Source organism: Rattus norvegicus, chromosome 3 (genome assembly GCF_036323735.1).
Source record: "Rattus norvegicus strain BN/NHsdMcwi chromosome 3, GRCr8, whole genome shotgun sequence".
In the NCBI taxonomy this organism is placed as follows: domain Eukaryota; kingdom Metazoa; phylum Chordata; class Mammalia; order Rodentia; family Muridae; genus Rattus; species Rattus norvegicus.
Genome location: NC_086021.1, coordinates 110,960,899 through 110,976,965, shown reverse-complemented (window position 1 = coordinate 110,976,965; position 16,067 = coordinate 110,960,899). Strand labels below are relative to the sequence as shown.

The following is a 16,067-nucleotide window of genomic DNA, read 5'->3' as shown; positions in this document are numbered from 1 at the left end:
TATTTGAAGAGCTGAAACTTGAAAGTGTTTAAAGATCTGTGTCTGCTTCTTTGGTACTGACTTTCATTCTACCCTTCTGGTCTACTTCATAAGCTCCTGTTTGTAGTACGAGCTCCTATTTAATTTTTAATTGTGCTACTCCTGTGAACCTACTTTGGGGAAACTCCACTCCAAAGAGAATTTCCAGGTGTTTCCATCTCAGCCTTGGAACCTCACCAGTTCTGCCCCCAAGAAGATGTCAAGGCTTGCCAGGCACTGGACATCTCAGGCACAGCTGCCTCTGCCTGCCCCGTGCAGAGGTCTGATCTCATAATCGGACTTCGGCTGCCCGCTTTGTCTCCTTGTCAGTCACATCTTTTGCATTTGCTTCCTGCTCACTTTTTCCGAATCTGGTGTCAGCTCACAGTTTCGTTTTAGTTTGCTGAGATGAGGGGCGGGAGGACGCCAGGGTTGTCCTTAGAGATTTCCCTTACAGCTCATAATTTTCACGGTGCATTTAAAAAGTGTGTTTTCTCTATGGCCTCACTGCTGTTACGTGGGTAAGCCCTGACAGGTAGGCTGTTTGCTTGTAGTGCTAGAGAAAGGCGGGGACCTCTTTCAGCTCAAAGAATCCTATTTATTGGGTCCCCTTGCTGCAGCATTTTATCCTGAAGCTTGGGGGTTTAAAGGCCTGGTATCATGTTCCGTGAGAGTCTGGCTGGAAAGCACACTGCCCTAAAAAGACAATTTGGGCTTTGTCTAGCCCAAGAGCATCTCTAGATTTTTCTCTCTTTACAGTAGACCTCGGCCTGAGCCTCTCTGATCATGTCTTTCTTTTAGCCCCTCACATGCTGATTAAAGTCTTTGCTTTGCTGATGGTGCCCATCCCTTATCTGTGAAAGGTGCTTTTGTATGTTACAAACTCTGTGCCCACACACACCCTTGCCAAGCTTCTCAGTAGCCTTTTAAGTGCAGCATCAATGTCTCCGCTTCAAAAGAGGACATTGAAGTCCACAGAAGTCACCAGACATACCTAGGAGTTTAAAGTGCGTTCATCAGATCCTCCTGCCCCCAAATCCATTCCTTTCCCACATTAAGCCTGCGTTCCATGAGAGAGGAAGCCACCGCCAATGAGTCATTCATTCCTCTTCCACTCTATCATTTATTGATCTTCTCCTATGTATCGGTCAATATTCCAGGCATGATATTACTGACAACAGAACCTTGCCCTTAAAACCTCAGATTACAGTCTAGCTGGCAGCAGATAATAAACAAGCAAGCAGCCATATAATTTAGCCAGAGAGTAGTCATTTCCTTAGGCTTCTAGGGGATTATGGGACAGGATGGACAGTGTGAAGGAAGGAGCTATGGGCAGAACCAGGAGAAACTCCTGCAGTACGGAGAAGCAGCCTGTGACAACACTGCGTTTTGTGTTGTGTTCTAAGGTTCTGAGGGGCTCTGAGACTGCAGGGGTCCATGCAAATGAGTCATGATTGATGAGATTGCGTGTGATGAGATGGGGGACTGCCTGAAGGAAGATCTAGGGAACTCTTGTGAGGAAGAAAGCAGAGTTTGGCCTTTGGAAGTGTACTTCCTCCTTAAAGAAGAAGCTATGTGCTCAGTGAATTAGGTTTTAACAACTCTCTTATTTGCTTGTCTCTTCACAGGCTTACAGGTTCTCCCAGCTTCCTGAAATGGTCATGGGCAGTCCCCCCCCTCCTGTTCCTCCCCGGACAGGCCCTGTGGCAGTGGCTTCCCTCAGGCGGTAACATAGTCCACTCTTGGCTTTGTTTGGGATATTTGTAAAATATTTGAATCCCCCTCCCCTGGGCTGTTGACTCCTGTGCACGTTGCAACTGGTAACCTCAAGCAAGTTTATTGGTTCCTGCCCCTCTTCAAGATGGTCCTGTGTGGCTGGAACACAGAGGAATCATGGAGGAAGTAGAGACCACTGCACACTGAGCAATTTGCATGCCTTTCTAAATAAAAGGTTCCTGAGACCTCACAGTCAAAATCACCCTGGACCTTGATTGTGCATACCCTAACCATGAAGATATGAAAATAACAGGCGGGGCTGCTTCCTGCTGTGTTTGCATACCCACAATTCCCTTTGTTACTCACAGGGCAGTGTCTTGGGGGCCAGGGAGTAGGTCTGGGCACCCGCTCCCAGCCTCGACTTTATGAAGAGAAAGGTTGAAGTCATGCATCTCAATATGAGGCATTTGCTGGCTCTGCTGTTTGATACGGATGCAGCCAGCACACGTCATTAATGAAGTGGTACAAGAAATAGACAAACCAGGAGCTCTGGGGAAGGAAGGACTAATTCTGATGGCCAGGGAGTAGATGACCCTGCCATGGGGAATGCATAGGTCACTGTCCTGGCGCTGACCCATAACATACAAGTCAGCCCATGTATGGGACACAAGCATGTACTTTGTGAGGTTCTTTGTTTTGTTTTGTTTTTTAATAAGTTAGCTTCCCTAGAAAAAGATGGTGTTTTCGGCTCTGATGGTTCAGTGTCCAGCTGGCTTGTCATCGCCCCTGGAGGCCAATGGCAGCCTGGGTGTGTGGAAAGAAGCTGACCTGCCGAAGGTCTGCCATGTGGCTCCGTGCAGAGTGCCTGGCCTCTTGAGGTCCTGGTTAGCCCTGATCTGTAAACTCTGTGGGATTTCTCAGGAAGGGCCCACAGCAGAGTGTATGGGGCAGGATCCGGAAGCTTCCCTGAGAAGGTCTGGAGCAGGATTGTGGGAGCAAACAGGCAGGGAAGAAGTAAAAACACCCACACTGGCTCTCCCACCCAGCAGTGTTGCCAGGTCTCCCTAGCCTCCCTAAGGAAGCACAGGGCTGGGATGGCAGTGGAGGGGGCTGAGCTATTCCCATTAGTTCCAGATCAGAGGTGCTTTGTGGCGAGTTTGCTAATAGCCATCATCTATCTGTCTATCCATTGCTTCTGCCAATCCCCCATCCCCACCTCCTGCACCATCCACCATCCTCACCAACATGAGGATGTCACTTCCCTTCCCAGAGCATTAGACCAGGAATACACTTTAGAGGCAAAGCTGTCCATCTCATTGGCTACTGCTGATGTCATCACCTCCTAGGTCTACTGTCCCCAGCTAATACCCAGAACTAATTGCCTTTCTGCTTTTACATGGAAATTAAATATTCTACTACCCAGAACCATCCTTAGAGAACTAACCTCAAACAGGGAAAAAAAATCACCAAGCCCTACTGCAGGTCGGGGAGCCTCCAGCCATGCTGACACCACCAGCAGTCCTTTTGCTAATTGGGGCAAATCAGTCCCACACCTCATGAGGATGGGGCTGGAAGGCAGTAGGCTACTTCTAAGGGCAATGTGACCATTTGATGCCCCAGGCATGCTCACACAGCCCCTCCACCCTGCCCAGGTCCACCTCAGACATCGGCAGCAAGACCCGGATGGCGGAGTCCACAGGACCTGAGGCCACACAGTTGCATGACAGTGCCTCCTTTGCCCAGGTGTCCAGAGGTCCTGTGTCCGTGACGCAGCTGGATCAGTCGGCGTTAAATTATTCAGGTGAGTCAGAAGAGAAAACCTCCTTCCCTGTGCTGAATCCTCCCAGTCCACACAAACCGCCACCATCAGGAACCAGAGTCCTCTGACCTCACTGGCATCAACCAAAGGAGATACTAGTTTTTACTTCTCAAAGGAAGGAAGGAAGGAAGGGAGGAAGGAAGGAAGGGCTGAAACTAGGCAAAATACCCAATTATGCAAAAGTCCAGGTAGTGTTACTATGTCATTGTATTTCAAATTGCCTTAGTTAGGGTTTTGCTGCTGTGAACAGAGGCCATGACCAAGGCAACTCTCATAAGAACAACATGTAATTGAGGCTGGCTTACAGGTTCAGAGGTTCAGTCCATTATCATTAAGGCGGGAACATGGCAGCATCCAGGCAGGCATGGTACAGGCAGAACTGAGAGTTCTACACCTTCATCTGAAGGCTGCTAGCAGAATACTGGCTTCCAGGCAGCTAGGATGAGGGTCTTAAAGCCCACACCCACAGTGACACACCTACTCCAACAGGGCCGTGCCTTCTAATAGTGCCACTCCCTGGGTCGAGCATATACAAACCATCACAAAGGTTTCTGTTTATTTTACCTTCACAGCTGACACACACATAGCCATCCTTCCCCAAGGTGACCATCACCCTCCCGCTGTAAGTTTTAGATCTATACAATGTTATGTACATTTTCACAAATCACATGCTACACGTTTCTTTCTGCACCATTGTCTTAACTCAGTAGCTTTGTAGGGCTTCTCCAGAGGCTGTATAAGCAGAAGTTAGCCACTCATTTCCACTTCTATGCTGGGGTCCTGTGACACGATCTGCAGCAGTTCATCCTTTTGATGGACAGAAGGGTCATTTCCAGGTTATTGGGGTTTTTTTGTCGTTGTTTTGGGTCGTTTTTTTTTTTTTTTTTTTGGTTTTTGAGGTTTTGTTGTTGTTGTTTGTTTTGGGGGGAGTTGCTTTTGTTTTTGTTCTCTTTTTTGGGTTTTGGTTTTGGTTTGGTTTTGTTTGTCACTGACAGACAATGCCAAAATGGAACTGGAGGTTTGCACATGCCCTAGTTTGTATGTGACCTGGTTGGATTTTTATTGTATTCATGCCATACCCTCATGGCTAAACCTGCCAGCACCAGTTGCCAACACTGGTTTCCAGGAATTCCTCTGGTCAAATCCATTCCTTCTGATTGCCTTTGCTGAATCTTTAAAACCATATGTCCTCCCAGGAAGAAAGCACCTGCACCTAAGGTGTGATTTCCTCTAGACAAGGTCAAGGCTACTGGAATAAGATGAGGAAGTGGATGGGTGCTCTCTAGAGGGAGTCAGACCTTCAAAGCCTAGAAAGCCAGGACCTCAGCCACAGCAGATGATGCCATGTTGAGTAGGCAGGCGATGGGGGCCGACTGAGGCCCCCCACTTCCTCCACAATGGCCTGTGCATCCCCTAGCCTGGACCAGTGTCAGAGTCCTACCTACATTTCCCACTTCCCAAGGCAGGCTTCGTGGGAAGGGTGCCAGCTGGACTCTCTACTTCCTCTGAGGGGATGGCAGGGTGAGCAAAAGGAGGCACTGCTAGCCCATGAAGCATCTCATGAAGTAGAGAAACAGTAGATGCAGCCCCACCCGGTACAAAGAGAACACAGCCTGGACCTCAGCCCCTCTTGGCCTGTACCAAATACCCTGAGTAGGGAGCCACCTGCTCCCCTTGGCAGTCACGGTACCCTTGGGAGAGCTCCAGTAAGGAAAGCCAGGTACCCTCCACGGTAGTCACCCTCTCCGCTGAGGCACTGTGTAGAATCTCAGCCCCTGTGGCCAGGGCTCTGCTCCGCATTAGGTGGAGTCCCTGTGGCCCGAGTCTTCTCTGCCTTATTCGGAGCCGCTTGGAAATAATAGCCCAGAACATGAATCTCGCGTCAGGCCTGATTCACTGAGGCAGCCAGGTGTCTGTGAAACGGCGTCTACTTGGTTCTTGTTGGGTCGGGGTCTGGATCCAGAGTCCAGCTTCTCCTGACCTTCCAGCCACTTCCTCTGTGCAGGTAACACGGTGCCAGCGGTGTTTGCCATCCCAGCTGCCAACAGACCCGGCTTCACCGGCTACTTCATCCCAACTCCACCGCCGTCCTACAGGAGCCAGGCCTGGATGTCCTATGCAGGAGACAGTGAGCTCCCTAGCCAGTGGGCTGATTCGGTGAGACCCTCGTGATGCTCCCATAAAACGCCCCTTGTTAGACACAGCTTGGGGAGAAAATGAGATGAAAGGCAAAGATCAGCGTCTGGTTCCCTCGGGGGCCCCTCTCACCACGCTGCTGGATGAAGTGAGGATTTTAAAAGAGGTTGTGTGGTAAGGCATGTGACCTCTGATGGAGGAGTCTGAACTTGTCTTCTGGTATGCATTCAACCTCTTCCTAACAGGGTGGCTTCAACCAAGTAAGTTTTACAGTAGTAACTACCATGTGTTTAGTGTTCTTCTGTCAGACCCCATGTTAGATGTTTCATTATACTGTCCTGTTTAATCTTCACGACAGTTTGATCAAGTGAGTTTTGTGATCCCCATGACTACTCCCATTTTGCAGGTAAGGAAACTGAGGCTTTAGTCGTGTGATATATAGCATGTAAGGCCACGCATCTAGAAAAGAGCGAAGACCAGGGTCGTAATTCACTTTGAAGTGTTTATTAACTTGTTTCTCTCAGTTGTCACATTCTATAAAAGTTTAGATCAAATGTCAGCAAATGAAGCCTCAGGAACCCTGAAACCACTGTATGGTAGATCCCAAGACTTCCTGCTTGACTTCTACCTAAGGCTTTGTTTGTCCTGGTCATTTGATATCTCCCTTCAATCCACACAGGAATGTGACACAAGAATTCCCTTCAATCTATATAGGAATGTGAGAACTGCCTTTGGAGTTACCAGACGTGGCCATGCAAAAAAATAAAAAGATACAAAAGCAGAGCCACCTATGCTGTCCTTGGTTCCTAAGCTCACCTGGTATAGACTGGGAAGGCTACTCCCCCAGCTGAACTCCACAGTCCCTGCATGCTTTGGTCACTCTCAGCATTGGCCTCTGCATGCTTTGGAATACATTCCTAGCATTGGGAAACACCTTGACACTGAACTCTGGCAATATCTTTGTCCAAAGCCCTGGGATCATCATACCCTGCAGCAGGTAGTTACATCAAGTTTCAACTGTTGTTGATCCTATGTGTATAAACCTTCCTATTGACCAAAGCTTACATCTTTGGTTTCTAAAATATAAAACTACTTGCCACATTGCATAGAGAGTATTTCTGAAATGAATGTTCTCTATTCCTTCTCCCACCTCTAAAAGATTTTAGAACCTTCTGAAAAATCACCACTAGCTGAAGATCAAGTTCGAATACACAAGCCTGTGAAGTACAGTTTACATTCAGAATCACAACATAGGCTTAACAGGAGCTTGTGCTGTGATCGATTGATGACGTCTGTCAAGGAGTAGTATTTGCTGTCCTGGATTTCGGACAGCAAAGCGTAATAATGCTAGCCTACAAAAAGCTTAGTTTCTCATCTTCTCCATTCCTGAGACCACTCCAGTTGGGCTGTCCCTTGCTGATTCTAACCACTAGCATGAAGGCTTGATGTCACAGAAGGGGTTGTGTATTGACTCTCTGTACTCTGGTTCATGCAGTTAGCTAAATGTGAAATGTTAGCAGCTTCCTCCCCACACATTTGGCACCTACTGGCCACCCTTCGGTGATTTCTTAACTGTGCCTAGAACCCCAGGCTCTGGGAGAATTATACTAGGCTTAATTGTGAGCATGGGACAAGCAGAGAGAAAGTTGGGGGGGTGGAAGGAGCCTGCCTTCACAAAACTGATGGACTGAGACAGGTGGTGATGGCCCCAGGAGGAATGTCCACCACACCAGAGAACTACATGGAAACACTTGGCTGGTGTCAGGCTGGGAAAAGTCCCAGAAAGAATGGAAACTTGAGCTGTGACCTTAAAGACTTCCTGTATTCTGACCTTGGTACTTGGTCAGTTCCAGTCACCCATATATTCTTAGCTCTTGTGGCTGGATAAGTGGGACAGTCCAAACCTGGACTCCCTCCATAGTGTGGGGACAACCTTCCAGTCCATGTGTGCAGAGACTCCCTTTTTATTTATTTACAAAGTCCCTGTGGTGAAATTTAAATCCCAAACTCAAACTTAAGGCATCAGTGCAATTATTTCCTTTGAGTGGGTCCTCTTGGCCTCACCTGGGCCACTGAAGCAGCCTCAGAGCCCATTTCTGCCAGATCCACCCAGACCTTGGCTTCTCTTCTGCTGACACCCATGAAGGCTTCCCAGCCCATGGTCTCAGAAACCTACCCTCTAAAGAGGGACCGTCAGAGTAGCCAGCCTCCTGCCGTGTACTCCCCTATCCAAAATGTCTGAATGTTTGCGTCCTCTTCGTGATTCTTGTTCTAAATTCCACAATGCCATGATGATGTCTTTAGTAGGTAGGTCTTGGGGAGGTGGTTGGTTTGTGAGGAGAGACACTTGAGAACAGGATAAATGTTCTTATAGAGGAAGTCTCCATATAGCTGCCTGCTGCTTCTGTCATGTGGGTGACAGGAAAAGGCAGTAGTTAAGAAAGAAGCCTCTCACCAGACACTGGAGTCCCCAGCCTTCCTGAGTATATGAAGTAACTGTTCTTTACAAGTTCCCTAGCCGGTGATGTTTCGTTAGAGTAGGCTGAAGAGATTAAGACAGCTATCATGTTCCGTCCTCTTCAGTGACCCCAGATGAGCATGTTTGTTAATGGGGAAGGAGGCCAGCTATGGTGGTGCATGTCTGTAATCCCGGAAGTCAGGAGACATCTGTGGAGACCACTAAGGCCAGCATGCTGCACCGTGAGTGGGACAGCACGTGGTGCACATGATGCCTGAGTGGTCATCAGGCCCACGACAGAGATCCAGCCTTTACTTCTCACAAGTGTGTCCAAGGCAGTGGGTAGATGCTTTAAAGAAGCTCTGTGGACTAGCATTCACTTGCTTTTAGATAGGACACCTTAGGGACATAATTCCCACTCAGCCCACCCCTCACCTCTGTACCCCTTTTGCTCTTGTTTTCCCATCTGTCTGGCCTTCCTACCCAGCCTCTTGAACCCAGAAACATTTTCCTTGCACGTTTTCTGTGCCTGCCCCATGGCACTGTGCACAGCATGCCCCGCTGTGTCCTCTGTACTCATTTATCCAGTGTTCCAGCCAGCATCCGGGGATGTGAAGGTCTTTGTAGACCATTCCACATAAGGTACTATTTCTGTGGGCAAGACATTCCAGGATTCGACATCTTTTGTTTGCCTCACTCAGAGATTTCCATACGGTTAGGTAAAGAATGATGTGTCTCCACTTGCAATGAAAGGAGTTTTGTTTATTTTTTTCAACAGTGTGATAGTGAACCCATATCAAAAACACTGTAGTGCACGAATTAATTCTCTGTGCTTGGGGCCAGGTACACCTGTGTACAGCATGTCTTTGTGGCATAGTGGCCGCTTCCTTAGATGGCCATGTCCTTTGCTTCATTGTTGTCACCTATGAAACGAGGATAACGACGCCTACTAGCAGATTGCTGCTTGCAGAACTAAATGAGATACTGTGTGAAAACCATTAGGGCTCAATGGATATTAGCCATTGTTATTAGTAAAAACTACAGCACTTCTGTTTACTCAGTTGTGCTTATACTAAAAAGAAAGCTGTGATCATTCAACTGTGAGCTCTGGTATATTCTTAATGTTTTTGGCAAGGTTGAAAGACATCTATTTAATTTATCCAGATATCATATTTAGTGGATCCAAGGCTACTAGCTGTTTGCTAAAGAAACTGACTGCAGGTTTGGATGGCTATAGCCCATGATTACAGTTCTACTCTAAGTCTCTTTTCTTGACCTCAGTTACTTCCTGCTTCTGATATTGAGTGTATCTTTTGCCTTGTGCTTCCTCCTAACCTAAGTCTTCTCTTCTCTCCCAACCTCTTGTTCAGGTCCCTCTTCCTGGGTACATTGAGGCCTACCCCCGGTCACGTTATCAACAGAGCTCCCCCTCCAGGCTCCCTCGCCAGTATAGCCAGCCAACCAACCTTCACCCCAGCCTAGAGCAGGCTCCTGTGCCCTCTGCAGCGGCCTCACAGCAAAGCCTGACAGAAAATGAGCCTCCAGACACTCCGTTGACTAACATCTCCACTGCGGCCCTTGTGAAGGCTATCCGAGAGGAGGTAGCCAAGTTGGCCAAGAAGCAGACAGATATGTTTGAGTTCCAGGTCTAATGCCTCAACTCTGAGGGGATCTTCCCTTAAAGACTGTGAGGCAGCCAACAGGCTTTGGGTTTCTCTCCCCTAATGTGTGGAGGCGCCAGATGATTAAAAAAACAGTAGACAAGCTCTTTCTCACCCTCGGATTCTGAGAGTCAACAGTGGGGCTTCTGGAAATCAGGAAACTTGTAAACAACTGGATTCTGACTTCTGCAGCCAATTGTGGGTCAACAAGTCCCTAACTGGGACCCTGTGCTTGATATTCTGTTGGGCTGAATGTTTGGACTGTGGGTGGAATGTCCCTGAGGAGCCCTAGTTCTGAGAGGCACTAGCTAGCCTGCAGGTTCCTGTCCAACGTCCCATTTTCATAAATCACCAGAAGGGAGAGAATGCTGCTCTGTCTTCAGTGACCTCTGCATGTTCTCTTTCTGTGTTAAAGGCAACACAGGAGTGTGATTAACCACCAGACTGTACTCTCTCATTGAGCCATGACCGTGATCGCTTTAAAAAAAAAATCACCTCTAGTCTGTAAGGGAGATACTGACTCTCCAACCAAGAAACTTGATTCTCTTTGCTTTTAAAGGTTCATGTTCAAAGTCAAATGAATTGGATGGAAATCAGTTCCAATGACTGTGCCTATAAATAGTCCCGACTCCTCTCCCCCCCACCTGTTAATTAAAGGCCAAGAAAGAGAGCCACTGAGCCGGAATGGCAGACTTGTGTTGACAGCCTGTTTAAAAGGTGTTGTCAGTTTGGAAGTAGAGTCTCCTGCCAATCGGTATCCAAATGGAAGAGAATCGGTGCTAAGAGGCTTGGGAGCCTACAAAAGAGAAGCAGTTGTTTGTGGAGGTTTTGCTTCATCTGTATTGAAGATGGCCTGAGAACCTGGCCTTCCGGAGGGAGTAATAGATACATCGACTTTAACAAGATCTATCTCCTACTCAGAGACGTTCTGCACGCATTGCTGAGTGGCACGAAGCAGACCGTTACGGGTCCCATTAGAAATGGGAAAGGTGGATCCATATCATTCCAAGCTGCAGCCTCTGTTCCTAGAAACTTCTGAATGTAGAAAATCTTATCTGAAATTAAATTAAAGCATCTTTTTAAACGTTTGTGGAGTCTACCAGTTCTCCATAGTGGATGGACGCAGGAGGACGTTTGCTGAGATGTCAGGGATGCTACCTGTGGGAGTGACGTCCCTTGTCACTCTCCCTGGCATAAAGCATCAACCCACAGCGTCCTGGGTAGAAACACTGCCTTGTAGCTCTGGGGTACCACCAGAGCAAATAAACCCCTCTGTGCAAATAAAACTGATTTGAGGTTCCAGAAATAAAGGAAACTCTAAGTTTCCACCCTAGCTTGGGAGCCATGTATGGTGTCAGTGGGCCAATTTGGTGTGTATTAGGGAACATGGTCCTACCCGCCTTCACCCATGACCCATCTCGCTTCCGCTGTACCCGTGTCCCTCTGAACCCATCTATGCACTGTCTTCATGAGTTTCTTTGGTCTTTACTGAGGGAAGAGAGAGGAGAGTAGGATTGGAACTGATTAGAATGGGAGATTCAAACTGTCAAAGCACAGAACTTTCCCAAGAAGCTGTTTTTATTTCCGTATGGCAAACTGTCCTTTCTGGAATGTTCAGAGACGGTAATGTCGTGGAATCCCCAGACAAGTCTCTTGTGGGGATGATGTTAGGTAGCGCCTTTTAGTATGCTGGTTGATCTTTCATAGTGTTAGTCTTTTGTTACTTAATAAGAAATCAGCTATAAATAAAATGTATTTTTGTAATTTCCATGTATATATATGGTATATTTCTACCAATGGCCAGTTATAGTCCAAATCTGAAATCAGCTTGCAGAACACTGTGGCTGGTGCAAGATATTATTGACAGACTAACGGGATGCCTAAACCCATCCACACAGGCATTCGATGCACCTGAATGAACAAAGAGCCAAAGAAACTCAGCCTTCTCGTGCAAATGGTGGAAGTCTGGTAACGCCAGCTACAATGCTCCACTTAATCAATAATATCAGCATCCCATCAATGCAGCGTATCAACCCAGTACTTTGTGGACTTAGTAAATGCTTGGGGTGTGAGAAAGAAGTTTTTGGACCATAGTACATGATTGCTTCAAAAAGACAGTGTCCAAGCTTTGGGCTCCAATAACTTCCAGATAGATCAGGAATCTAGAGTTAACAATGGTGTGGCTCCAGATTGCTAGGAAAATGGAGCTGCCACTCAGTGGAGAGCCCCATGTAATGTTTAGTTGATTCGGACAAGTAAAATACAGCATTATAAATCAGATTCCCTTTAAACTAGACACCGTGTGTTCAAGAAGCCTATGCAAAGAAAACCTTAAATTAATGAAAAAATTCATAGTCATATTTTCCCACCATGATTAAAGCCTCCTGGGACTGAGATGTTGTTCCTTCCCTAAAGAGTCTCCTAATCTTAGCATAGAAGACTCTGAGAAGTTCAGATGGTTAAAATCATGAGATATAAAAGTGAGCTGAAGTTCCACAGGCACCCAGAGGAGGCTGCAGTGAGCTCAGGTCATCATGACCTTCGACAGTCCCCGAAGCCATAGAGGATCTCAGTGGTTTGGAAGGAGGAAGCCAAACTCCAGACAAGTGGAGGGTTGAGCCCCAGCCTGCTGATTCATGCCCCAGCCTGCTCTCCATTTCACCAAGCTGCCTGTTCACTTGGGGACACATTTCTCTAACTGTGCCCAGGGGAAAAAAAAAAAAAGGCAGGGTTTATGTGAGAGATTCCATATTGCTCTTGCCAAAAGAAAAGTAAAAGAAAGAAAGAAAAAAAAAACCAATTTGGCTGTTTCCAGAGAGTTCCACTGGAGACTATGTCCTTCGTTGCCATGGGGGTAATTTACTCACTCAGCACCGTGGATCAAAAAGGCAAGCAGGGATGCTCTGGCACTGTCACTGCATCAGGTGACCCAGTAGGGTGGGAACAGGAAGGCCTGCTGTGTGGTCTGGTACCTGAGATCTGAGATTGTACAGGAACAGGATGGTAATTGTGAGCTGCGGAATGGGGGGATGCTGCCTCTGGAAGGGTTCACGACAGCTCGCTCTCCCTGGAGACATGATGCTGTGCACTCATTATTTTAAGAGCCCAGGGGGGGAAAAACAACAATCAGATAGACAAACAAAAAAGATGTGCAACTTCTGAATAATCTTAATTCAAAAAAAAAAAGAAAAAGGTAAGATCTGTGATTCAGAAGAAAGCCTTCTGTGGGGATGGGTAGAATGGCAATTCTTACATCCAAGTAAAAGCCATGTTTCCCTGCCAGGCAAAACTTGAAATTGATCAAAAAATATTGATTTCATATAAATGAGTCCCAGGTTTTCCCCACATAGCACACAAGTACTCAAAAGTTCAGTGAATAATGGATGTAACAGACGTTTTCAAGTTCTAGAGAAAGGTTTGAACTTAAACCCAACCTCAGAGTTTGGACTTCCCTTACCAGGGACAGTCCTAGCCCCCAAAGGTGTTAAGTGTAATTTAGCTTGTGACCCAGGGTCCAAGCATTGGAAGTTACCGTTCTGTCATCTAGTCCACCCTCACAGGTGTTTTAGACTCGAGGACCAGAAACCTGTCTAGTCTTGTTCCCCCTCAGGGAAGAGACTGGGGCAAAGGAGAGAAGCCAAATGCAGATGTGGCAAAGGGCAAGGAAGGCATCAGCAGTCTACCTGCTTGCTGGGTCTCTCTCTCTGTCTCTGTCTCTGTCTCTCCTCTCTCTCTCTCTCTCTCTCTCTCTCTCTCTCTCTCTCTCTCTCTCTGGCACTCTCTCCTCAGCAGCTCCCATCTGTCTCTCTCAGCACATCTGCTTCACCCTGTCGCTTGCCTAGGCACATCCAGCTTCCTCACCAATGCACATGAAACCAGATACCAACCTCAGGACTCACGCCACACCTTTCCTGCCCGGGCACACTACTCTTGGACTAGCATCTTTGAGACTCCTTACACAAATGCTTGAGAATCTGATTGATCAAGTTCCTATTTGCCTGAGGTGGATAAGCCACCCTCAGGGCAGGTGCCCAGCCAGCCAGCTGTAAGCAAAGAGGCAGGGAGCCATTCGGCAGGGGCTCTCGTCGAGGGTTGGTACCCCAAGGAAGGACCATGATCAGCAGGACTCCTTAAAGGAACCTGCCACAGACTGTAACTGACGGTATCCCTAAGATACCACCCAGCAGCCAGCACTCGGAGGGCAGTCCTCTGGATACCACCCCCACCCTGAGGAAAAGGCATCTCCCACTCGTACATGAGGTGAGAGTGCACACACTTGATCAATTGATGGACTGGCCAGACTGCCCCCAGACCTCCCCACCCCTACCCACCCTAGTTACCACTGCTGGGCTCCAGAAAAGATCTCTGACCAAGGCCCAGTGAACCCAATGTCTTGCTCAGCTCAGCAGACAATAAATACTTGTAAACTGAATTGCATGATCTTAGCTCGGGTGCTATTAATGTGGCTCCCAGCCACACATTTGCATGGATGAGAAAACTGACGAGCCTCTCCATAGAGTCTCTCTGAGACAAGATTGGTTTCGAGTGAAAATGATAACCACGATGGCTCTGAGCTTCTGGCTAGAAGTTACGTGTTCTGAGAACAGAAAGGGCTCCCGATTGCTTAGGTGAACTGTTACAGAATCTAGGTGGTCATAAATATTGAAATGTAGGTGTTTCTGAGAGGGGGTATGTAAGAAATATAACTGTATCTGAAGCAGATTCTCTTAGAAGATACCGAGTTGCTTTGATTAGGTTTCAAGAAGAGGGAGATTTCGAGAAGGTAGACTTTGTCCTCAGAGGTCAAGCCCGTACTTGATGTAGAGCCATCCTGTTGTAACTGTAGAACATCCTATGATAAATCTAGAAACTAATCGTTTCGTCCGCTGGCTTGTGCGGACTCTTGTAAATTATGGAAGGAGGCCATCCAATGTACTTTACATAAATTAACCGTGGCCTCACCTTGCGCTCCTTCATTTCTTCTTTGGGTCTAAACTCACCTCCACCCTCACATAAATTAAGGAGAGAAAAGAAAAAAAAATGTACCAAACAAAATGGGAGGAGTGTTGCTGGAGTGGAGATTCTGAGAGGGTGTGAATATTCTAGGACTTGAGTGACTCACTCTGGCCGGTCTGTGACTCCTCTCGGGTCAAATGGAAATACTAACATCTGTACTTCCTACCTCCATGAGGAGCATGTGTACAATGTGTCTGAACCTGGTTTGGGAAGTGTACTGGAAAGATTGGCTATTAAAGCCATTTGTTTTACAACTCAGTTGGGTCCAGCTCCTGCTACCCACTGAATTAATTTGTGTTGTCATGTGTTCAATGACACAACTTCTTATCAAGGAAGAATAAAGGAATTCTGCAGTTTGTAATTGCCCACAAAGGTCAGCCCACATGGAGTTGCTGTTATCGCCTGTGGTTTGGAGGGTATGTGAGTGTTTCTACGTGTGCTTTGACTCTGGGTGGAAAAAACCCAGACTGTGAGTCTCTCAAACCACTTTAGATGCACTGGGCAAAGTCGTGAATGGGAGCTTTGAATGTAGCGGTTGTTACTTCGATGCTTTGCTTCCTAATTAACTTTGTACGTCCTCTGCCTCTGCCGGGAACAGAGTGTTCATATGCTGTTAGAATTTTTTATTGTAAAATAAAATGACAAAGGCTTTCATACCCCAAAACCTGCCTGCTTCTCATTCCATCGCCTCCATATGGTGTAATGGAATCTCTTTACTACCCATCCACACAACAGTGTCTACTGGAGGTTCACTACAGAACGGTGACCAACCTCGAAGTGCGATCTCAGAAGTCACACTTGCTTGGGCACTGGATCACAGGCAAGAAATAAATACTCCCTTTTGTGTGGTCCCCACATCCTCAGAAGCAATTGGGGCTTTAGACAGAAGCCAGTGTCTGTTAGGGTGTGCCCTCCAGAACAGAAAGAAGTCCCATTAAGGTCAAGGGCCCCAGATGAATCTAAAGACAGCAACAGTCTTGGGAGAGTGGCTTCCCATAATCATGTTAGCCTACTCTGTGCTACATACACACAGCAGCCATAAAGCCTGCCTTGTGTGAGCCCTACACAGAGATTGGGGTGTGGGGTCTCCCGCCTGCTCTGTTCTCTGCCTTTTAGTTGACTAGAGACTCAATCCAGGGCCTACAGACACGTAAGTGGACCAGCTCCAAGAATGTGACTCAGTCCATGAACAAGGCCAACCATATCTTCCCACTAGAAAACACAAAACACAGTCTGTTAGCAG

The 16,067-nt window shown here is 47.2% G+C and overlaps 1 protein-coding gene across 5 annotated transcripts in view; it reads left to right on the top strand.

Annotated features, from left to right (window-relative positions):
* The window catches only part of D430041D05Rikl (RIKEN cDNA D430041D05 gene like), a 275,831-nt gene extending 260,343 nt beyond the window's left edge, over positions 1–15,488 (top strand). For all 5 annotated transcript variants that reach the window (XM_008762075.3, XM_017592182.3, XM_039106457.2 and 2 more), the window contains 4 exons: positions 1,647–1,744; positions 3,387–3,535; positions 5,559–5,710; positions 9,518–15,488. In XM_008762075.3, coding sequence (XP_008760297.2) covers positions 1,647–1,744; positions 3,387–3,535; positions 5,559–5,710; positions 9,518–9,799 — 681 coding nt within the window. In that variant the 3' untranslated portion in view covers positions 9,800–15,488. The remainder of the gene's footprint in view (positions 1–1,646; positions 1,745–3,386; positions 3,536–5,558; positions 5,711–9,517) is intronic.
* The last annotated feature ends 579 nt before the right edge of the window (positions 15,489–16,067 follow it).